Consider the following 22638-nt stretch of genomic DNA (forward strand, 5'->3'; position numbering starts at 1 on the left):
TGTGAGCATTTCGTCACATGACTTGGTTGGGAAACAATAAAGAGAAAGCTGGAAAGTATCATGAACAAAAAAATACCGACACTTCTCGTCATATTTGTTTGAACTCCAAGGTTCAGGGTTTCTCGATGACTATTTTCACTAGCTTTTCTAGCCACGCCCGCCATTGACTACTAGCTCGCTGCGTTCACTTCCTGTAAACAAAGCTCCGGCTGTCAGGGTCTCTAAAAAACAAAATTGCTCCAACGTCTGCGTTTCAACGATGGCCCAAGCTGGAGTTGTTCTCGATAAAGACCAGTTTAACTGTTCAATATGTCTGGACGTGTTGAGGGATCCGGTTACTATTCCATGTGGGCATAGTTATTGTTCGGGTTGTATCAAGCATTACTGGGACCAGGACGAATATCTCGGGGTTTATGGCTGCCCCCAGTGCAGGCAGTCTTTCAACCCGAGGCCGCTGCTCGGCAGAAACACGATGTTGGCGGACGTCGTGGAAAGATTCAAAAACACTCGCTTCCAGACCACACACACGCCCGCCGCAGAGAGCTTCGCCGGACCCGAAGATGTGCAGTGTGACGTTTGCACGGGCAGAAAAAACAAAGCGGTTAAATCGTGTCTGGTGTGCCTGGCCTCCTACTGCGAGCCTCACTTGAAGCCTCACTACGAGTCTGCAGCCTTCAAGAAGCACAGGCTCGTTGCAGCCTCGGAAAAACTACAGGAGACCATATGTCCCCAACACGACAAGCTTCTAGAGGTCTACTGTAGAACCGACAATCAGTGCATTTGTTACCTTTGTCTGACAGATGAACATAAAGGACACGATACAGTTCTAGCTGAGACGGAAATCCGAGAAAAGAAGGTAGTTATGGTTTATATTTTATTGATCGAAACGGAACCTGTTGATTGTGTCAAGCCAAAGATAAAAATACTCAGACTGCTATGTTTACATTGCTTCATTCAGACTCAGCTTGGTGAGGAGAAGCGACATTCTCAAACTAAAATCCAAGAGAGGGAGAGGGAAGCCATGGAGCTGAGACAAGCCATTATGTCTCTCACAGTAAGTGACTTCATACAAATACTAAAATTCATACAAATCCATTATGCCCATCTTGACTTTTCCTCGGTACTGGTTCAGATAGATGAACCAGACAATATATTTATGACACTTCACTAATAATAGAGTATCTTAAACTTTAAAATGAACTATTTTTGTCCTATTTTGCTGTCAACCCCATCGTCACCTCCCACCCCAGCGGTCTACTCGAGCAGCCATCGGGGAGAGCGACAAGGTCTTCACGGAGCTGATCCGATCCATAGAGCTGAAGCGCTTCGAGGTGCGGGAGCTCATCGGGGTCCAGGAGAGGAACGCTGTTCGCCACGCCGAGGAGCTGCTGTCGAGGCTGGAGAAGGAAACCAATGAGCTGAAGAGGAGAGAGGCCGAGCTGGATAAGCTCTCTCACACCGAGGATCACGTCCAGTTTCTACGGGTGAGGGTTCCTTCTCTGCTGGATGGTTGCATTATTGTTATTACTGTATTATTAATAATATGAATAGCCTTTTGGTATTGCGTATTAACATTGTTCAGCATAAATACCATCAAATAACAGAATTTAACACCCAGTCCCTCACCCACTCACTCTCTTGCACATACCTGTATAAGAGGGAGACATGGATACCTATTGACACATGGAACCTTTTACACTTTTTGCAACGGTAGTTTTAAGACTTTTTCAACCCCAAAACTGCTGGACTCACCCTGGTTTTGTTTCAGAGCTGCCAGACTGTTACCCCTATTGCCGGCGGTCTACCCTCAATCATTGTTGACCCCAACCTGGACTTTGGCTTGGTGATGGTGGCTGTCAACGACTTCAACTCTCTGCTCACGGAAGTGTGCCAGGGCGGCTTCAGCAGCATCTTCGAGAGAGGTCAATTGAATAATGATAAACAAACTAATAGTCATTGACAGGCTGTTTGGGATTTCCAGCCTAATGCATGGGTGTGTCTCCACTTGTAGTAAGAGAAGTGACTATCGTGGACTCTCCCATTCCTGCTATCGACCTGGAAGCAGAGCAGCTCAACGCCCAAACAAGTGTCCACATGGATGCAACCCCAAGTGAGTCGATGAAGTGTGTGTGTTTGTTATTCCAGCAAGGAAGACAATAAACCGAAATAATGCTGAGAGAGGCTTGCATTCAACAAAAAAAAAAAAATGAAAATAATTTATTTACATTGTTTCGGATCCACTCACTGGTTCCACTTGTTTGCGAGAGACTTCAGAAGACACAGGTCTTGGAACGTATGCCAGTAGGACTACTTAAAATGATCATCAAACAAAAAAGGGGGTTTGTTCACTGTGCAAAGTGTCACTGACATTGCACAGCAGCAATAGTGCTGTTCAAGAGGATTTGAGAAATACCACAGGTGCAGTAGCCTGGTCCTCTGGATCTCTGGACTCTGGATCTGCCATAACCAATCGCTAACGTTTGGCCGGGAGTCGCGTGGCGCGCAGGCTGTAAACAAACCAAACACCGTGCGTGAAGATGTTCGTCAACGAGAGCTGACTTTAACATCAGTGATCTCAGCCACTCCCTCTGTTTGATGATTTGATGCAGAAAATGTAGATTGAGAAAACCCACTAACATACCACAGACCCAGACTTAGTACTGAAGGGAAATTCAAAATAAGCGGAAGTACTTAGGCGGGCGGAGCCAGGCTACAGGTGCACTATTCTGGATGAGGAATCGCTAGATTAGAAAAAAATATTGTAACTGTAAGACTATTCATGTTTATTATATTACCAACTGGTAATTATCAGAAGGTAGTACTTTTAATATATATTTTGACCTAATTTAAACATTGAAATAGCTGCTAGGTGTGTTAATTATTAAAACCGTTGCCCACACCCCTCTAATTTCATTAGGGTTGGGAGGTTATCCTGACCCCAAACAAACAGTGTTTGTTTTTTCAGCGACTCTTCCTCCTACACCTGGGCTAGACCAAGCACCCGTGGGCCCACTGAACCCCTTCCTCTCTCCAGGACCTGCCCTCTCCACGTTCGGTGGCTTCGCCTTACCATTCGGTAAGTCGGGCGGTAAAACAAGCAGCATACACATCGGCCCGCGGTATCATGGACATCATTTACATTTAGGGCATCTAGCAGATGGTTCTATCCAAAGAGACTTTATAATAAGAACATTGGTCAGAAGAAGAAGAAACAATATACCGCTGTCGGTACTGTAAGGATGTTCATAAAACCAAGTGCCGAGCAGAAACAATTGTAAGGTCAACCCATTCCCTGTATACAACAAAGCTAGCTAGGATAAGATGATACACATTAAGTAATATTTTTAAGTGTCAGGAGGTACAACATCCAATAAGTGCGTACATTAAGTGCCCGGATGTACAACCTACAATTAGTGCATAAGAGGGGTTGAGGTGGGGGGAGGCTATGCAGAGTCTAGGTGAACTCTGAACAAGTGAGTCTTAAGTCTTTCTTGGAAGTGAGCGCCTGCGGTTCTGACATCGGCAGGGAGCTCGTTCCAGAAGTCACAAACATGACTTCTGTGTTCACTCTAAAATATGGTGCAATTCGCCCCACGGAGGTCTTTCAACAATCTGTTGGACAGCAAAGGGGTCGTGCCTTTTGGTAAACCAATATCGACATCCCCAGTGAGTCAATTGGAAAGCAACTTAGGTTTTCCTCTGCCCGCAAGCATTAACTATTAACTGTGACTTGTTTCAATGTAGTTTTAAAAAACAATTGAAGTTGACGTCACCACAGTATACCTGCTTATTGGCCAATACAATATGAACTTTGTCGGGAGAGGAAGGGAGGCAACGAGGAAGAGAAAATAATGGTTGATCTTGGTTGTTTCATCAAGGATGTCGATACAAGAAAAACATCAAATTAAGCCAGCCGTATCCTTTGAGCTCTCTCCCGTCTTGATTGACCCAAGTCTCTGTCCCCTCAGGTTCCAAGCTTTCCTCAGGCTCTAGACAAAGACATTTGCAGCGACGCTCCCACCCGCGGAGAAAATAGCACCGGGACAGCTTTATCATTTCACAAGACCATGCAGGACACTCACAGCTCCTGGGGTTGAATCTCCCCTTACTCTGCCCTATAGTTAACACAACGTATTATATTTTTTGATTTATTAAATTGTATTCGTTCAATGGGATGCTACGGTACATGGACCCGGCTGCAGTTGGCCAAAGTATGTTTTTTTGATACGAGGATAGAAGATCAGTTCCACAGGCACATCAGCTAATGTTACAGAGAGCATAACGCCATGTGAAAGTTGAACGGAATGCAATAATTGGTTGGTATCTGATTTTACTCTTTAATTAATACATATTCACCATGTATTACCATTGGCACAGTTTTATTTAACCTTAATTTGAAGAATATTAATATTGATAAGTTGTATTTCTTTTTTATGATTATGCTTTTAATTATACTCATCATCCGTTCCGATCGGGCAGTGATCAAGTTAAATATTTGTATTTTCTGACAAATGTGCCGTTATTTGTAAGGCACAAATAAAAGAAATCACAAACATGACTTGAAATGGCTGTTTTCTTTTTTCTTTGTGGAATTCCTCTCCATTAACTTAGATTGTCATTGGCGCACATGTGGGCTACCTCGGCCCTTAAAGAACTGGAATGACAAGTTTTAGCACAAAACTGCAGATATAGTAATAACATTGCATGAAGCGAAGAGATATCTATAATAATCTGTGCTTCTGAACATTGTACTGACGGCTAGGGTATGGCGGGTTGATCCCTTAATAGCATTACTACAGATACACGTCGATATTTATCAAAAAAAACATAAGGGGTAACACTGTTGTTTTTCACACACTGTCTTTTTTATCAAATGAAACGTAAGGGGTAACGCTGCCGTTTTTTATTGGTCGTCATGAAAAAAACATAAGGGGTAACACTGTCATTTTTATCGGTCCTCATGAAAAAAACATAAGGGGTAACACTGTCGTTTTTATCAAATGAAACATGAGGGGTGACGCTGTCATTTTTCTTTGGTCGTCATGAAAAAAAACATAAGGGGTAACACTGTTGTTTTTGATTGGTCGTCATGAAAAAAAACAAGGGGTAACAATGTTGTTTTTTATTGGTCGTCATGAAGAAAAACATAAGGGGTACCACTGTTGTTTTTCACACACTGTCGTTTTAATCAAATGAAACATGAGGGGTAACACTGTATTTTTTATCAAATGAAACGTAAGGGGTAACACTGTCATTTTTATCGGTCCTCATGAAAAAAACATAAGGGGTAACACTGTCATTTTTATCAAATGAAACATGAGGGGTGACGCTGTCATTTTTCTTTGGTCGTCATGAAAAAAAACATAAGGGGTAACACTGTTGTTTTTGATTGGTCGTCATGAAAAAAAACACAAGGGGTAACACTGTCGTTTTTTATTGGTCGTCATGAAAAAAACATAAGGGAAATAATAGAAAAACACACATACATTTTAATGTCATGTATATCCTCTTTATTGATGATTGATCATTGTGTTTTATCATCGCCTCAGTGGTGCAGTGGACTGTACTCTGCCTAACCCACTGGCGACTGCGGCTCAATTTCTGTGGAAAACACAATATCTTTAATTTGAAACGTAATGCTATCGTAATGCACACATACATTTTAATGTCATGTGTATCCTCTTTATTGATGATTGATCATAATGAATTTTCACCGCCTTAGTGGTGCAGTGGAGTGTACTCTGCCTCACCCACTGGAGACCGCGGCTCAATTTCTGTGGAAAACACAATATCTTTAATTTGAAACGTAATGCTATCATGTCTATTGCACTGTCATATATAACCGCAGACATATTTCAAAAAAAAATGTCAGTGGGAAGTGGAGAGAGCTGTGAGCTAACCCCCTGGAGACCGGGGTTCAAGTCCGGTTGATGTCCTCTGTTGTTGGACTCTTATCTCTATTTCATGTGAATTATAAAGTCAAGTATAACCGTTGTGTTGACATTAGTCGGTGACTTAAAGGTGCATTGATATGTTCGGAGGTTAATACTCCAAACAGCTCAGGGCCCCGTTTCCCGATAACGATGGATCCACGCTCGTACGATCATTCTCACGATGGATCTTGCGATCCATCGTCAATTTCTTTGGAGCGTTTCCCGAAACTCCTCTTAACGTGAACGCGCATTCGCTGCACTCACGACGTCGTAGGATTGTAACTGTCTACTGACACGGTGCTGAAATGGGCTCCGTAGGAGGGGGAGACGCAGGAATGTCGCAGGAAAATTGTGTTAAAAAGGGTTCAAATAAATCCCCATCAAGGACAACAGCAGAGTAGCCTCCGAAAAAAATAGACTGCAATTAGATGAATGCTATAGCAAGACATTAAAACACAATTGATTAGGCTTAAACCGACATATATCAGTCCTAATCCTGAATGCACTGTGCGTTTCACGGCATTTTCCCCCCTGAAATAATTCCATATGACAAAAAATTAAAAATTGCTTGTGTGACAACTACATTTATCTTAATGGGCTGATTTCTGAAACATGCTTTGCGCAGCAAAGAGAGCCGACTTAATCTGATTCCGCATAAGGGTTTCCTTGATTGATAATTTGATTGGCTATAAAAGCCCCTCCGGAAATAGGGTAAGGTATGTATTGATGAGGAATACAACGAAGCCCACCGTCTGGCCCGGTGCATCGTTGAGCGCACGATCGGGAGGTGGAAGTTGCGCTATATTAGATGCCTTCACAAGTCAGGCGGAGGGCTCCAGTTTTCGGCGGCCAAGTCATGCGCCGTGATATGTGTGACGGCTATGTTGCACAACATTGCAGCTAAGGCTGGGGTGGCATTGCTTGAACCGGAGGACGCTGAGGACGATGACGATGAGGAAGATCGGTGTGAGGACGGCCTCCCTCATAACTACGCGGCTGGTTTTCATGCGCGTCGAAGAGTGATTGAGACTTTTTTTTAACCCCCTCCACCCTCCCACATGTCACTAAACATTCCCGTCAACGTGACCAATCCCCACCATATCCCAGCCTTTTGCCTGCTCCTTTGCTTGTTTTTTATAATTAATTTTATTTCTTTATTTTAATTTTTTTTAATTTAATTTAATTTTTTACATTATTTTATGCTACGTTTTATGAGTAGCCTATGTCAGTCTGCACAAATCCCCCCACTTTCTCTCACACATTTTGAGTGCCCTGCCTGCGCAAACATTTTCTGGACTGTCCCGTTTTATTTTGGCCATTTTAACATCTTTATTAATAAATAAATTAATAATCTTTATTAATTACCAAACTAAGAACATAAAGGCGCAATGCGTTTTAATAAAACGCATCCAATAGACGGAATGTCCGATGGTGTCGCCACTGAGGCTATAGCTGACGATGCTCTTAGCGTCCTACGAGCACCCCTGGAGTAGGCCTACTCGTTAGCTACGAGCGTTTTCAAGACGTTCGTTCCCCACGATGCTTTCGGGAAACGCGGTGAAAACTCTACGATGCCCTTACGACGCACTTCACGATCCACTTAGGCTAACGATGCTTTCGGGAAACGGGGCCCAGGTTCCGATCCCTGCAAAAATGTCGACAGGGGTACCGCTGTCTTTTTTTATGGGTCGTCATGAAAAAAAACACGAGGGTGTTTTTGTTTTTATCGGTCGTCATGAAAAAAACATAAGGGGTAACACTGTCGTTTTTTATCGGTCGTCATGAAAAAAAACATAAGGGGTAACTCTGTCGTTTTTTATCAGCCGTCATGAAATAAACATAAGGGGTAAACCTGTCGATATTGATCAAATAAAACATAGGGGGTAACACTGTCGTTTTTATCAAATGAAACATAAGGGGTAACACTGTCGTTTTTTATCAGTCGTCATGAAAAAAACATAGGGGGTAACACTGTCGTTTTTATCAAATGAAACATGAAGGGTGACACTGTCATTTTTCTTTGGTCGTCATGAAAAAAACCATAAGGGGTAACACTGTTGTTTTTGATTGGTCATCATGAAAAAAAACTGAAGGGGTAACACTGTTGTTTTTTATTGGTCGTCATGATGAAAAACATAAGGGGTAACACTGTTGTCTTTGTCAAATAAAATATAAGGGGTAACACTGTCGTTTTTTATTGGTCGTCATGAAAAGAACATAAGGGAAATAATAGAAAAACACACATACATTGTAATGTCATGTTTATCCTCTTTATTGATGATTGATCATTGTGTATTGTCATCGCCTCATTGGTGCAGTGGAGTGTATCTGCCTAACCCACTGGCGACCGCGGATCAATTTCTGTGGAAAACGCAATATCTTTAATTTGAAACGTAATGCTATCATGTCTATTGCACTGTCATATATAACCACTAAAAAATTAAAAATCTCAAAATAAAAATAAAATAAATTAAAAATCTCAGTGGGAAGTGGAGAGAGCTGTGAGCTAACCCCCTGGAGACCGGGGTTCAAGTCCGGTTGATGTCCTCTGTTGGAAGACTCTTATCTCTATTTCTTGCGAATTATAAAGTCAAGTATAACCATTGTGTTGACTTTATTCTGTGTCTTGATGGTGCATTGATAAGTTCGGAGGTTAATACTCTAAACAGCTTTCGTTTTTTATTGGTCGTCATGAAAGAAAAACATATCCAAAAAATAATATAAGGGGTAACACTGTTGTTTTTCATCAGTCATCATGGGAAAAAAACACTGTTGTTTTTATCAAATTAAACGTAAAGGGTAACACTGTCGTTTTTTATCTGTCATCATGAAAAAACCATAAGGGGTAACACTGTCGAAATGTATCGAATAAAACATAGGGGGTAACACTGTCGTTTTTATCAAATGAAACATGAGGGGTGACACTGTCGTTTTTTTTTGGTCGTCACGAAAAAAAATATAAGGGGTATCACTGTCGTTTTTTATCGGTCGTCATGAAAAAAAACACAAGGGGTCACACTGTTGTCTTTGTCAAATAAAATATAAGGGGCAACACTGTCGTAATTTATTGGTCGTCATGAAAAAAAACATATTTGAAAATAAATAAATAATTGTCCTTGTCAAATAAAATATAAGGGGTAACACTGTTGTTTTTCATCAGTCATCATGGAAAAAAAACATAAGGGGTAACACTGTCGTTTTTATCAAATGAAACGTAAAGGGTAACACTGTATAGAATAAAATAGAATAGAATAGAAACACACACACACACACACACACACACACACACACACACACACACACACACACACACACACACACACACACACTGTGTGTGTCTTCGCACGGCTGTCTACTTCCGGAACATTCGCTAGTTAGATTTTCTTAAACAGCAGTTTCAAGTACGGGTAGCATAGAACTAACGTTAGCCAAGTGGGGGCTCCATGATTGTTAAATCTAACGAGAGAGGTAAAATTGCCATTAAGATATGATATGATGATATGATATGATATGATATGATATATGATATGAACTTTATTCGTCAGCAGTGCTGAAATTTGTCTTGCAACCCAGCAGCCGTTGCATGTAAAAACAGAAAACATGAATTACACACATTGACATGACACATTGAAACACAACAAATTTACATACATGGGTACTGATAGTCGAGAGCACATTGTCCACCACTTCGCCTTTCTCCGGTTTAGCATCAAAGTCGATTGATGGACAAAATACTTTTTTAGTCTAACCTTCTTGAAAAGTGGTACCTCGTATCTCCTTCCTGAGGAAGGAAAGCATAGTATGCTTTGCGACTGTGCTTCGCAGTATGCCTTGCGAAACCCAGTAGCCTATGCCTTTCGAAACACCTTGCGATTGGTCGATGAAAAGCTACCAGGAACGCCTAATGGGCGTTCTTGTGTCATGACGGAAACGCCCAAGCCTGCAGCTGGACCCTTCTCCTTTATACTGCCATTGGGCTGAGTTCAAAAAATCAAGTATGCACAGTTGCTTACAATGATTGTTTTAGAATCTTACTTAAAAGAAACAAGGTGGAGCAGTGCAAATTAGCTATTTATGAATGCAGGAGTTAACACCGTATGCTTCATTGAGGAACCTCATGTACAGATGGACCGGTCGCTTGAATGACTCAAAAAATGAAATTATAATGCTGCTGTCGAACCCGTTATAGCGCAGTACGCTACCATGCATACCTTTGGACCTTTGGTATAATTGGTCGGAATGTTTTTATTCCTATTTATGTGTGTGTTGTCTATTAAATCTTGTCTTCTAAATTGACCTTGAGTAAAAGTTGACGATGATGAATACCAGTTTCAGAATCTCCCTTCTACATTGTGGCCATTTCATAAATAGTAGAACTGTAGAAAGGAAGTTGAATGACTAGATTATAGTTTAATCATGTAAACACAAAACATATTTTGGGGAAAGGGCGAAGCATAAGCTTGTCTACACTAGAAACTCAAGCTTTCTTTTCCCCCAGCACAATTGGAAGGTGTCGCACAAAAGAAACACCTGCATTCCTGCTACAAGCTCCCCTTCAGAAATGGTGTTCAGTTCAGGGGGGAACATGTCTCCACCATTAAGCCTCAAAATGTGGAAAGACTTGTTATAGTGACTGTGGTTTACATTTTAAGAATCATATCTAAATACTTCCCGCATCTTACGCACAGAAAACACACATAAAAAAACGTGTTCAAAGGTGCAAGTAAGAGAAGACAAGAGAATTAAATTAATAGTTTCTATGTTCAGTGTCTGATTCAGGAAGTTGTTGCATTTAAGCTTAAAACAGGAGTCTTCCCTTTCTGTTGTGCCGGTCCTATATCAGGCACCATCATATTACTAATACTGTTTTTCCCATCAGGTAAATTAGAACAATAAACATTATTATTGAAAACAAATCTTGAGAGAATCGTGATCTAAATTCTAAGCCAGAAAATTGTGTTTCTCATTTGATCGTGCAACCCTATCCAACATCTATTTTACTCTAAAGCATATTCTAAATCAGTTGCCCCCATATAGTAGTTTGGTGGTAGCAGTATACTGTGTAGAGGTGGCAGGTACATAGGTATGTAGCAGGGCTATTGTTTTGGTTTATTCTCCTCAAATAATTGTGTGCGGTTTGTTTATTAAAAAATAATTGTTCATGTTGGCACTTTCCTTTTACAATAATAATAATGGTGCAATAAAAATAGGCCCTCTGTTCATTCATTGGAAAGAAAATGTTTTGTTACAATACATGCTTCAGTTGATTATCAAAACCAGCTCTCACAGGTGGCCGGTATAAATAATATTATATCACTCACCTTACAATGATTGCTTACCTTTGGCATACAATTTAGAGATAATTTAGTCATGAACAATTATTCAGATGCAGCTTTTTGATGATGCATTCACCTCATAAATCATGAAACACTGCTATTCCCTGCATATACCGTGAATAAGAAAAAGTATTGGTAGCGGTATCGATATCGTTATTCTGGTCCTGTAGGCCTACTTGGTATATGATCGCAAACAAATGTTGCAGTAGGGCCTATTCCTACCTCTACTGACGGCAGTTTGCAAAGGCCTACTTATTTATAACTCACCTGTAACTACTTTTGATTGGATGTCTCACCGTGAAACCTATTCACGTCGGTCACCTGTGGCACCACTCCCATATTTCACAGTCACACTTCCCTGTTTGTTTTGTATGAGAGAAAATGGCTGCGTTGACCAGCATTTCCATCGAAGAAGATCAGTTCAGCTGTCCAGTGTGTCTGGATTTCCTTCGGGACCCTGTGACCATTCCCTGTGGACACAGCTACTGCTTGGATTGTATTGACGACTATTGGACCAGGAACAAGAACAAAGGGTATTTCGGTTGTCCACAGTGCAGGCAGCTGTTCAACCCAAGACCTGCGCTCAGTAGAAACACCGTTCTCTCGGAAGTGGTGGACCAGATTCATGCGAGCAACATAAGAACTGACAGGCAGCACTCGCTCAAAGCAGAGCAGGTGGTCCTATGCGGAGTTTGCAGCGGAAGCAGAAAGAGGGAGGCCGTAAAGTCCTGTCTGGCCTGCTTGGAGTCGTACTGCGTGGCCCACTTGGGAGTCCACGACGACCAGTTTCGAGGGAATGCGCACAAACTCACCACACCTTTGGCTCGGGTCAGGGACAAACTTTGCCGCCACCATGATAAAGTTCTCAGGGAGTACTGTTGGACAGACCAGCAGTGTGTGTGTGCTCAGTGCGTGCGGCATAAACACAGGGGCCATGATACGGTGCCGCTGGCCGAGGCGCGAGCCACGCATGAGGTAGGCTGTGGTTTATATGAGTTATATGAATTCTGCTAGACGTGTAGTCTGTGTTCAATAATTATAAATATGTAAGTGCTGCCCAATTGAATACTAGCCTCAAGTAGTCAACTTTAATCTTTAATATAATGTAGGTCTGAATTTTGATAAATCAGTGATCTATTGTGATATATAGGTCAGATAAAATGCTTTTATTTTCAAATTTGGTTTTCTTTCAGAGGAAGCTGGCAGACGCGTCTTTTAAATCCTTACAGAAATACAAAGAGATTAAAAAGGAGCTTAAATATATTGTGAATTATATCAAGGTAAGTCGAGACCAGTAGCCTAATGGCTATTATTAAGAAATGTATCGGTTAGGCATATAGTGGGATATCAATTGCTACCTTAAGTATGACCCATTGTATTTAATAACGTTGAAGTGAGGGAATTCATTGCAAATCAAACAGCATTCAACGCAAGCCGTGATGGACGAGAGTGAGAGAACCTTCTCTAAACTCGCGCGCTTGATCGAGAAGCATCGCTCCGAGGTGAGGAAGCTGATCCGAAGCCAAGAGCAGACCGTGCTCCAAGAGACGGACGAACTGCTGGGGAAACTGGAGAGGGAATCCAAAGAGCTAAAGAGGAGAGGTGCTGAGCTGGAGGAGCTCTCCAATACCGACGATCATCTCCAATTCCTTCAGGTATTGCACCAGAATAATAGAAGATGTGTATGAAAAACCTAGGACTAATAGCTGGTGGTAAACGTATGGTTAGGCTTTAGTTTGATAGTCTATGGTTATGGCTTTGTTCAGGATCCTTTGATGGGTCATGGATTCTTTTAGGTTTTGGTTTCTGGTTGGGGTGTGTGGTTTAAGGTTTAGATTATGGATTGGTTTAATACATAGGCTACATAATACATATTTTATGGTAGTGCAAAACACCCATGATCAGCTATATTGGCTTCACAATGTGTAGCAACTTATTTTTATTTTTTTACTCGAGCCAATACAGATTTGCCTTATCACACGTTGCAGATTCTCTGGAGCCCTTTTCCTTACCCCCCCCCCCCCAATGACCGTTCTCATACCAACAACCCTGGTGTTTGATTCTGTCCTCTGTAGAAGTGCAAGTCCTTCCATTTCCCTGCTGAGACAGTGGATCTGCCTAGCACAGATGTACTTCCATACCGGATGTACAAGTCCATGAGGGGCGCTCTGGTGGAGCTCAGGGCAGCGCTGGCAGAGGTGTGTGAGAATGAGCTCCTCCGGGTTTCGGACAAGGGTACGCCTCCTTATTTTGCAACTAGAGGAGTATTTGAGCCCAATACACTGATGCACGGCTAAGCTAACCATGGCCCTTTGTTTCTTTTGTAGTGGGTTCTCTAAAGAAAGCCTATAAAAATTCCATCGAGATCGAAAATGTGGAAGGTAATACTTTCCAAGAACCTTAAAAGATATTGCTAAAAAATTCATGGGATTGCATCTTTGATTTCACCCAAACAATTGTATTGAATAGGGAAAGATGTGGTCCCCCTGCACAGTGCCGAGCTCAAGACCAGGGAGGACTTCCTGCAATGTGCGTATACATTCCACTTATAAATCACATTGTCTTAAATGACCAGAAGCTGTTTTGAGTATATGCTCTTCTGTGCCCAGATTACCACGATTTATCACTGGACTCCAGCACAGCCAACCCATATCTGATCCTGTCTGATGGGCGGAGAGGGGTGACCACATGGTCCGAGGCCCAGCCATACCCAGAGAACCCGGGGCGCTTCACCCGCTGGGCCCAGGTGCTGTGTAGGGCGGGCATGGCCGGCCGCTGCTACTGGGAGGTCGAATGGAGCGGAGTGGGAGGGGTCTCCGTGGGATTGTGCTACAAAAGCATGGCCAGGGAGGGAGCCGGGAGCGACTGCAAGCTGGGACACAACTCCAAATCCTGGAGTCTGGACTGTTCCCCTTCGGCCTGTTCCTTCCAGCACGACAAGGACACTGTGGCCATAGCCGTCCCCTGTGCCAACAGAATAGGAGTTTATATGGACTACAGGGCTGGTATTCTCTCTTTCTACAGTATTCCAGATGGGATGATTCTCCTGCATACAGTCAGGACCACGTTCACCCAGCCCCTCTACCCAGGATTCTGGGTGGGGCTTGGCTCCACATTAAGACTATGCCCTTTTAAATGGTTATAGCACAGTTGCAATGTATGATACAGTATGAGTATTTGGCATTATATCAAATCAATGTACGCCAACACCAGATCTTTGTGCTTAAAGTGCAGGATTTTATTAAGAACCAGGCAAGCAGAAAGCAGAAGCAACACTTTGGTGGAGCAGGGAGCGGGACGGCGACGATGCTTAGATCTTGTTGAATGCGGCCACATCCACACTCTGGATCTGTATTGAGAAAGACATTAACGCGTCACAACGTCTGATCATTTGAATTAACACTTGCAAAAAAGAAAGGCACCATGATAAAAAAAATCCTTCTCATTGAGAACAATAATTACAAACAAATGTAATCAATAAATTTGAAAGATATGAAAGAAACTGCATTTTTGGTAGAATGACACTTTTCCTGGCAAAACAGGCCCGGTTATATATAAAAAAGGAAGGTCTCATTTTGTAAGTGACATTACAACCAGTTTATATGTTGTCAGTTTAAAGCTATTTATGCACTCAAATCCTACACGTTCCTTTAAACAGTATTGTACATGCATGAAAATGAAACCTAGCCATCATGTTTCTAGTTACAACCATGGTGAATGCAGATGGTTCTGAAGGTGTCTTGCGTTGCCAGAGCGTACTCACATAGTCCTCGAACTTGGTGATCTCCTCCTCCAGCAGGTCTGTGCCCACCTTGTCGTCCTCCACCACACAGTTGATCTGCAGCTTCCTGATGCCGTAGCCCACCGGCAGCAGCTTGGAGGCCCCCCATAGGAGCCCGTCGGCCTGCACCGAGCGCACACACTCCTCCAGCTTGACCATGTCCGTCTCGTCGTCCCACTGGTGGAATGACGGATTAAGGGGGAACAAAAATATGGGCTGGTCAATATGAATCAGTGTTTCCCCGCTTATGAAACAATTTATTTGTGGTGGCCCGCAACAATATCAAAATTGAGCGCCACGTATTGAATCACTCAGCAACTCATTGCCCCACTTACACAAAAACACATTGAATGAGGATGGATGGCCGGATTCCTGAATAGATCTATCCAGAGTTCAGTCAGTCCGTTAGTACCAGGAAGAAGTACCCCGAAACTAATACAGTCTGAATCGTGTCTTTAGTTCTCTGTCAGAGCGAGAATACCTGGTCAACTGTTCAATATCTGTCAACTATATATTGACAGTAAATCATTTCAAGTTGTTCCAGATATTTTAGTTGTGCATGAACATACATATGAGATTTCCCTAAATGAACCAGAAAGCAAATAAACACGTACAGGTTTTACGTCCAACAAGATGGAGGACTTGGCGATCAGGGCGGGCTTCTTAGACTTCTTGGCTGCGTAGGCATCGATGCGCTCCTGTTTGATGCGCAATGTCTCGGCGTCCTCGTCATCACTGCCAAACAGGTCCAGGTCATCATCGTCATCATCGTCGTCGTCGTCTTCATCAACCACTGCTTTCCTCTGTGGTGCAGTCTGCACTTTAGCAGCCTAAAATAACCAACAGAGAGGGATTTTCAGTGGTATGTTAAAATTGCAGAAGTGAGCCGTTATGAGAGCATAAGTCAATTGGAAAGTTTGCCATCTTGTAAACACTTGACAGTACCCTATTTTTCCAACAAACTTGCAGCTTGTATCCATATTTTCCGAACGAATACTGTCGCAGCGGCTTATTTAATGGAGTAGCTAATAGGTAGGTTTTGCTACCACAAAGACTTTAAAGAAAATTTGGCGCAGTTTTCAGTGATATACATTCGGGTAATAAAAAAAAAGCTTTTACTAAAGCTTGATTTCGAATCATCTCCAATTACTCACAGAGGCTTACTCATCCAACTGCTGAGCAGCCATCAAGGAATATTATTTATTGAAACAACTGTGACAGTATAAGGGTTGTGGGAAAAGATTCATACTACTGTGCAGCTTATTTGAAGTATTTTGAAACATACAACCCTATTTTACCGCTCATAGAAAATCGTTCTAGAAAATGTTACTCTACGTTTGAAAAGATCTGGTAGTTTTGTTAATCAATCAAAAGGACTAACCTGGACACACGGTGCAGGAGCTGCCGTTGTTTGGGTCTTCTCAAGACTGGTCACCCTTGACTCAAGAACCCGGATGAGGGCTCTCATATCTTCGATCTCTGAAACCAATGATAGACAGAATATTTGGATGAAAATATCCTATCGCTGCAGACCATATCACATTGTCTCAGTAATTAAATACAGCATGTACAGGGAGAGAGCTCAGCTGTGCCTTCTGTCAAAGGCCCTCCTTGGAAAGATCCTGGTGAATTGACTGATCAAATGCTTAACTTCCTTGAAATATTATAACATTTGTTGATAGAAAATGCCAATCAAACTTAAATCATAAAAAACATCTAAAGGATTTTCTACCATTCATAAGCTGGATCACAACAAAAATGTTACATAACAAAGACGTTGTTTTAATGATTAAGTAAAATACTAAAGTCGTTGTCGGACTGATTTGAGCACCGTTAAATTGTAACTCGGGGCCTTTGAAAATAAAATCAAACCCACACCTTTCTGCATACTCTGATAATCCATCTGCTTGCCCTTTGTATCCTGGTCCCCAGATTTTGATGATGACTGTGGGTGAAAACAAAAACATTGATTCACTGTACAATATCAGACTTTTCTCAGGTTAATATTTAGGATAAAAAAATGCAAGCAAAATAAATTGTGCAAGCAATGAGTTCAACGCAATGACCAGCAAGGTACATTTTCTCTGATTTGAGTACACACCAGACACACAAGGTTATACAACTCACAACTCAATTTAAGAAACCATTTTGTTTGATTTCTTTCACACTTAAAAACACCAATCCAGTGGAATAACACAAAGTTATTCCTCTGTTTCAGACACGTGCTACTTTCAACCATGTCAAACCCAGCACAACAAGGGTCAAGGAGTGCAATGTTAATATTAATTATTTCGAAATGAGATGTCAATTATAAAATAAAGTGACATATTCATGCCGCACTATAACTGGCTAGCACAAAGCTCATTAGCAGACAATCAATGAGGCCAACTTTTGAACGAAACATGAATGAAAAAGCAGGCACACATTGGTTTGAGGAGACATGATTGAGGGTTATGATTCTGCAGCTGTGATAGGGCCAGCCAGCGCCCCCACCTAGCCGCAGAAGCCCAGCCCAGCCCGGCCCCACCGGACCCAGCCCAGTGGGACAGCGTGGGCAGCGGGTGGCGTCTGCGGGCCGGCGGGCAGGGGACTTACGTTTCTGTGGGGCCGTTTGGCCTGACGGCCTTTGGCAGGCTGCGTGGCAGACTTCACCTGCACCCGGTTAACGCACGGGGGTTACAGAGGAAATAGAGAGACAGAAGAAGGGGCGTAGGTTGTAGACACGAGGAAGCAGGCTCCAACATTTATTTTTACCTGCCCGAGTTAACAAATCTACAGGTAAAGCAATTTCTCATACATAATCCTGAATGGTCCAATGACTATATACCAAGATATGACTTTGTCGCACAACAAAGAGAAAAATAAATAAAAAATTAAACTTAATTATTTTTTACAAATTTCCCAAAATAAAGAACATGCATTAGGTCGCCATGGTAATCATCTCAATTCTAAAGAGGAGAGGATAAGAGTAGTCCGGTATCAGTGATGAGCCGAGAAAATGGTAAATTGTGGAAAAAACGAACAAAATAAGTTATGGGGTATGCAGATGGAAAGGTGATTATAGAATGAAGCAAGCAGCGTAATGGACAGAGTTGAATAGGAGAGCAGGCACTATACACTCTTCTTTGTTGTAGGCACTATATACTTTATCAGCTCCTAAAATGCTAAATTGTTAATCTCAGATTCACACGTCTGAAGCCCACTGTTTAATGCCATATACATGAGGGAAAGTGCAGGTGACATTTTTTTTCTTGCTACTGAAACTAACCTTTCAGTTAAATATCAATTTACGGGCTTACCAAATAAAACCTATTGGTGCCTTGTATTACTGTTTTACAATGTTGTTTTTAGCACAACCTTATGGCCAGTGCTGGATTTATTAGGGGAAGGCCATTCTTTTACAGTACTCACTTCGTCCAGGCACTGCTGGATTTGCTGCCTGGATTTAGCAATTTCCTGCAGGATGGCATTAGCATCTTTTTCCTGTAGCCACGTGTTTGGGGTAGGGGGCAGGAAGTGATGAAAGTGAAGCAGTAGAGGTAGCGGAATGGAAGCATGCCAAAATACAAAAGTATGCTGGCGAATCGGTTTAGCGCACTGACACGCACCTTACTATGAGCCAGTTACTTTGGGAGACCATTAACATTTCAGAGCTAAATTTCATTTGTTGTATATTGAATCTTTTGAACTAACGGATCTAACCGTCAACTTAACATTGTTGCTTGCACACAACAATTACAATTAAAACAAAGGCATCAGAAAATCGCAGAAGTATGTGATCAAATTGAGGACATAGATGAGGATTGGGTAATTAATTCAATATAAGGTGCATACACTGCACCTATTTTTACATTATATTTATCATATTATTTAAATAGATTGACGGTTGGTTACCCTGGAGGGAAAAAATAAAAATGGACAGCTGGCAATCGACCTGCCTCCAAATGCTCTCTCTCTTCCCCCCCCCCCCCGGCCTCTCTCGTCCACCCAGGCTACTTTTAGGTCAACCGGCTTAGTTGCCATGCATGTAGCAGATAGCTGCGGCGCACGGTGATGATGAAAGTGCCGCAATCGCTGAAAGCAAAAGGAGCTATAACAGACACTGCACAGCTGTGGACAAGGCGCCTCACACAAACCAGAAGGGAGTGGAGAATATGTAAGGAAGCCTCTACCAATAAGGAGCCCGATCGATCATAGATTTTCAATTACAGATATTGATAGATCAGCCGATATATCACCCTTTAATTGGATATATATATATTTTGGACTCCTGGGGGGGGGTTGATGCAGCTCCTGGGGATGTTCTGCTCGGCCTACAGCAAGGCTTCGGGCCACAACAACATGGCATTGAAGGCATAAGGTAAAGGAACCAATGACCTGTAGCATGGGGAGGAGCTACTAACGTCACACAGAACATGATGTCAAACTAGTTTTTATGTGGATGTTCCCAGTTAAAAGCATTTAGAGGTTCAGCCACCACAGTAGAGGATTTATAAAGAGTTGATTACGTTTATAAATCGACACGATACCGGTATGTGCCTGAATGGCCGATTCTATTGACCTACGATAGATCGGTCAGGCTCTACTTGTCACCCTACTTCTGACCCTGGCCCGCCCTCATAGTTTTAAGGCTCATTACACAGACCTGTGCCGGGCTGCCGTTGGCTCCCTCATAGAAGCACCTCTCGGCATCATCGTAGCGGTGCTTGTCGAACCAGATATTCTCTGTGGCGAGACACTGCAGTCCACTCATGTTGATGCTGGAGGTGGCAAAATGACAGCAGAGGATTACCAAACCGTACGACACAAGTCATACATAAATCTGCCATCGTAATGTCGGATTAAAGATAACAATTGTTAATAGCAACCAAACAACCAATAATGAGGGCGTTCTAGACAAATGGCACAACTTGATTGGAAAAATTCCAATCAAGACAATTCAAAATCCCATGCACAAGGCCAGACGTGTCGGAAGATTGCGAGATTCATCCAAAGCGATGCAAATGGACAATTTACAAACAATTCAAGTCACAAACACTCCCGATGACTACTTAAGGCATCGGGTCGGCTAGGTGGGTAAAACCCCATTTATGGACGCCGTGCACCTGGGGCCTGCTGGGTGCACAAAGTGTGTTACTCCGTCTCAGTAGGCGTGAGCCACCTACTTCTGAACAATGGAAAGCACAGCACCAGATTTCATGCTGCAAAATGAACAGAGCAGAGGTGTTCAAGCACTTCTTTAGACACGTCTATGATTGGGTTAACCCATTCAATTTTTGAAAGCTATGGTATCTGGTTAGATAAGCGCAGAAAACCAACATGAATATAGATTTCTTTGTTGGTTTTGCCATGCAATTTGCTTATACATTGCTCTAGCCCTTGTCACAGCGACGTGACTTTGATCAGCTTGGCACTTATAAATGTCTTTGCTAGGCTTTCGGTGTGCGTGCATTGCGTACATGGCGCCCATAAATAAACCATGACCAATGTCAAATCTGAAAGTAAGAGTTAGATAGGCCTAGGCGCCATGTTTCCCTGTTCTCCACACACATACAATGCAAACGGATTACACCAGCAGACAGACATCCTTTGTTCATTGAGTTGAGGCGGCTTGTGTGCAGAGTTGCAGATCCTGGCTTATTAGACAAAAGATTAGCCACCACCCTATAGCGCCACCGCTGTGCAGAGTTTGTCACAACAAATGTGATGTTCAGCTCCGATAACGCCGCGCCTTATTGACCATGTATGAAACAGTAATGAGTGTGCGCGGGGAGGGGGGGGGGCACTTGTCTACTTGTGCTTTCCCACAATCATCACACCAGAACAAAAAATAAACAAAAACACAAACAGCCACAATAATTGAAAAATCCAATCAATCGAAGTCAAGATTAAAAACAAAAATGCATCTCTCCAATTGGCCGGTGGTCATACTTGTCCCGGGGCCCGGGTCTGCCCTCCGTCTCGGAGAGGCCCCGCTTCCTCTGGGCCGGCCCCCGGCTGCCCTTACCCCCCCTCTCGCTCTCCGAGGACGTGCGGTTGCGACCCCTCCCGGCCGGCCGACGGGGTGCCGCCGGGGACTTGGCAGCACCGTTCTCCTTGTCGGGGTTCCCCTGCTTCGGGCCCTTGGGTAGTTTGGCCCCACCACGGGGGGCATAGGGCCCCTTGGCGCCTGAGCTCCTCGGGGAGGACGAAAGCGTCCCGTTGGCGCTACCAAACTGGGCGCCGGCGCTAACCCGCTCCACAGTGGGGCCGCCGCTGGCCTGTCTTCCTGGGATAGCAATCTGAGGGGTTCCTCCTTCCGTAGCGCTAGCTTTAGACTGATCCATCGGTCAAATAAAAGGGTCTCCTACACTCAATTCTTGTGAGGGATACATGAGAAGGGAGTAGAAGAGAAGCAACAGGTAGGAGCTAGAGCCATTTGTTAAATAGTACAGCAGAGATACAGTTGATCACCAAGGACTTACAGGTTCAACAGCAACAGTAGTATGTACTGAAATCGTACACCAATACAATATTGCCAATCAAAACAACTGATTAAATACATGGATGTTTGCTTTAAAGTCAGGCCAGTTACCGTATCATCTACCAGAACGGTAACATAGCGCTAAAAATGTACTCAATCTGACTGATCAATCCCACTGGGTAGTATTTTGAAAAAGGTATGTCAGAGCAGTCTTGTGAAAATGTCATTGGGGTTAAAGGAAAGTTAGGTTCTGATATGAAATTGATGTCAAGCAGCTGATGTGTTGGGATCACCTTGATTTTAGGTGAAGGTAACTACACACAAAATGTATTTTATAGTCATAAGCATTTCATGAAAATAGAACAGACCGTTAAACAACTCTCCAAACAACCGAGACTGACACATTCCACCACACAGCTGCAACAAAAATCACCAAACTCATTGGGAATTTCAATGTAGGTAGGTATTCCCTTTAAAGCTAGGGCATTAAATGTCCCCTTTTGATCAGATTCCTTTTTTTGCTTAATAAATGGTAGTTAACGGTGCAATAAACCCGCAATAGAGAAAGACACATATTTAACCAATAAATATATTCATATAATGGTGCCGCTGCACTCAGACTGAAATCAACAATTGAAAACGTCTGAGTAAAAGTGTGCTCTTCAAAACCATATGCTGCTCGACTACCATGCCGGTGGGGCAACTTTGACAAGCGCAGGAACTTAGTTCGGAAAGCCACGTGGCGTCTTTCACCTCACATTCAATACGTTTCATAAACTTGCGAATAATCAATCACCCCCTTCACATTCCAAATCGGAAAACATGTATTTACAACACTTACTTTGGTTTTAATCGACGTTTGTGTCTGGAGAAGCTTAGAGGGGTACTCTCGGTTGTAATCCGACAGTGGAAGAGACTCTACTCAAACGGTCCGTAGGTATTATTGCAACAAGTGGGGGTATATACTTGGCTCTTTTGGCTTTTAATTGTCACAATAAATAACACTCTTGGCACTCGTGTTAAATAATGTGTTTGATATATTAGTCACTTATATCATCAGTTGAAAATATAATCAATTGAACATTTATGTAGCCTATATTCAATAATTTAACGTATTGGTATCGT

General features: G+C 42.6%; 2 protein-coding genes across 6 annotated transcripts; one reads left to right on the plus strand and one right to left on the minus strand.

Annotated features, from left to right (window-relative positions):
- The first annotated feature begins 2 nt into the window (after positions 1-2).
- Positions 3-15269, plus strand: LOC130388367 (tripartite motif-containing protein 16-like). Of its 3 annotated transcripts, none has more exons than XM_056597836.1 (7): positions 3-856; positions 959-1054; positions 1251-1484; positions 1769-1922; positions 2012-2110; positions 2966-3076; positions 3969-5025. In XM_056597836.1, the coding sequence occupies exons 1-7, from the start codon at positions 260-262 to the stop codon at positions 4034-4036; spliced, it is 1359 nt and encodes a 452-aa protein (XP_056453811.1). In that variant the 5' UTR covers positions 3-259; the 3' UTR covers positions 4037-5025. The 3 variants fall into 3 exon arrangements, with proteins under 3 accessions (XP_056453811.1, XP_056453810.1, XP_056453809.1); XM_056597835.1 differs by having other exon boundaries at positions 154-856; positions 2918-3076; positions 3969-5027; XM_056597834.1 differs by lacking the exons at positions 3-856; positions 959-1054; positions 1251-1484; ... (2 more) ...; positions 2966-3076; positions 3969-5025 and adding exons at positions 11551-12244; positions 12463-12549; positions 12691-12924; ... (2 more) ...; positions 13739-13798; positions 13879-15269.
- On the minus strand, positions 14455-22453 carry LOC130388369 (elongation factor 1-delta-like). Of its 3 annotated transcripts, XM_056597838.1 has the most exons (10): positions 22355-22453; positions 20982-21408; positions 19696-19810; positions 18462-18533; positions 17646-17702; positions 16929-16995; positions 16432-16529; positions 15665-15880; positions 15033-15227; positions 14455-14618 (listed from the first exon to the last, which is right to left on the minus strand). In XM_056597838.1, exons 2-10 carry the CDS (start codon positions 21374-21376, stop codon positions 14580-14582), a joined length of 1254 nt encoding a protein of 417 aa, XP_056453813.1. In that variant the 5' UTR covers positions 21377-21408; positions 22355-22453; the 3' UTR covers positions 14455-14579. The 3 variants fall into 3 exon arrangements, with proteins under 3 accessions (XP_056453813.1, XP_056453814.1, XP_056453815.1); XM_056597839.1 differs by lacking the exon at positions 18462-18533; XM_056597840.1 differs by lacking the exons at positions 17646-17702; positions 18462-18533 and having other exon boundaries at positions 14456-14618; positions 22355-22452.
- Positions 22454-22638: the final 185 nt, after the last annotated feature.

Source organism: Gadus chalcogrammus, chromosome 8 (genome assembly GCF_026213295.1).
Source record: "Gadus chalcogrammus isolate NIFS_2021 chromosome 8, NIFS_Gcha_1.0, whole genome shotgun sequence".
Classification (NCBI taxonomy): domain Eukaryota; kingdom Metazoa; phylum Chordata; class Actinopteri; order Gadiformes; family Gadidae; genus Gadus; species Gadus chalcogrammus.

Coding starts and splice junctions, on each gene's coding strand:
- LOC130388367 (XM_056597834.1), top strand. CDS start 11,651: ATGGCTGCGTTGACCAGCATTTCCATCGAAGAAGATCAGTTCAGCTGT. Junction 13,651..13,738: donor CGAGATCGAAAATGTGGAAG/GTAATACTTTCC, acceptor TGTATTGAATAG/GGAAAGATGTGGTCCCCCTG. Junction 13,799..13,878: donor CAGGGAGGACTTCCTGCAAT/GTGCGTATACAT, acceptor TTCTGTGCCCAG/ATTACCACGATTTATCACTG.
- LOC130388369 (XM_056597838.1), bottom strand. CDS start 21,376: ATGGATCAGTCTAAAGCTAGCGCTACGGAAGGAGGAACCCCTCAGATT. Junction 16,530..16,928: donor TTATCAGAGTATGCAGAAAG/GTGTGGGTTTGA, acceptor CATTGGTTTCAG/AGATCGAAGATATGAGAGCC. Junction 15,881..16,431: donor CTCCTGCACCGTGTGTCCAG/GTTAGTCCTTTT, acceptor TGGTTATTTTAG/GCTGCTAAAGTGCAGACTGC.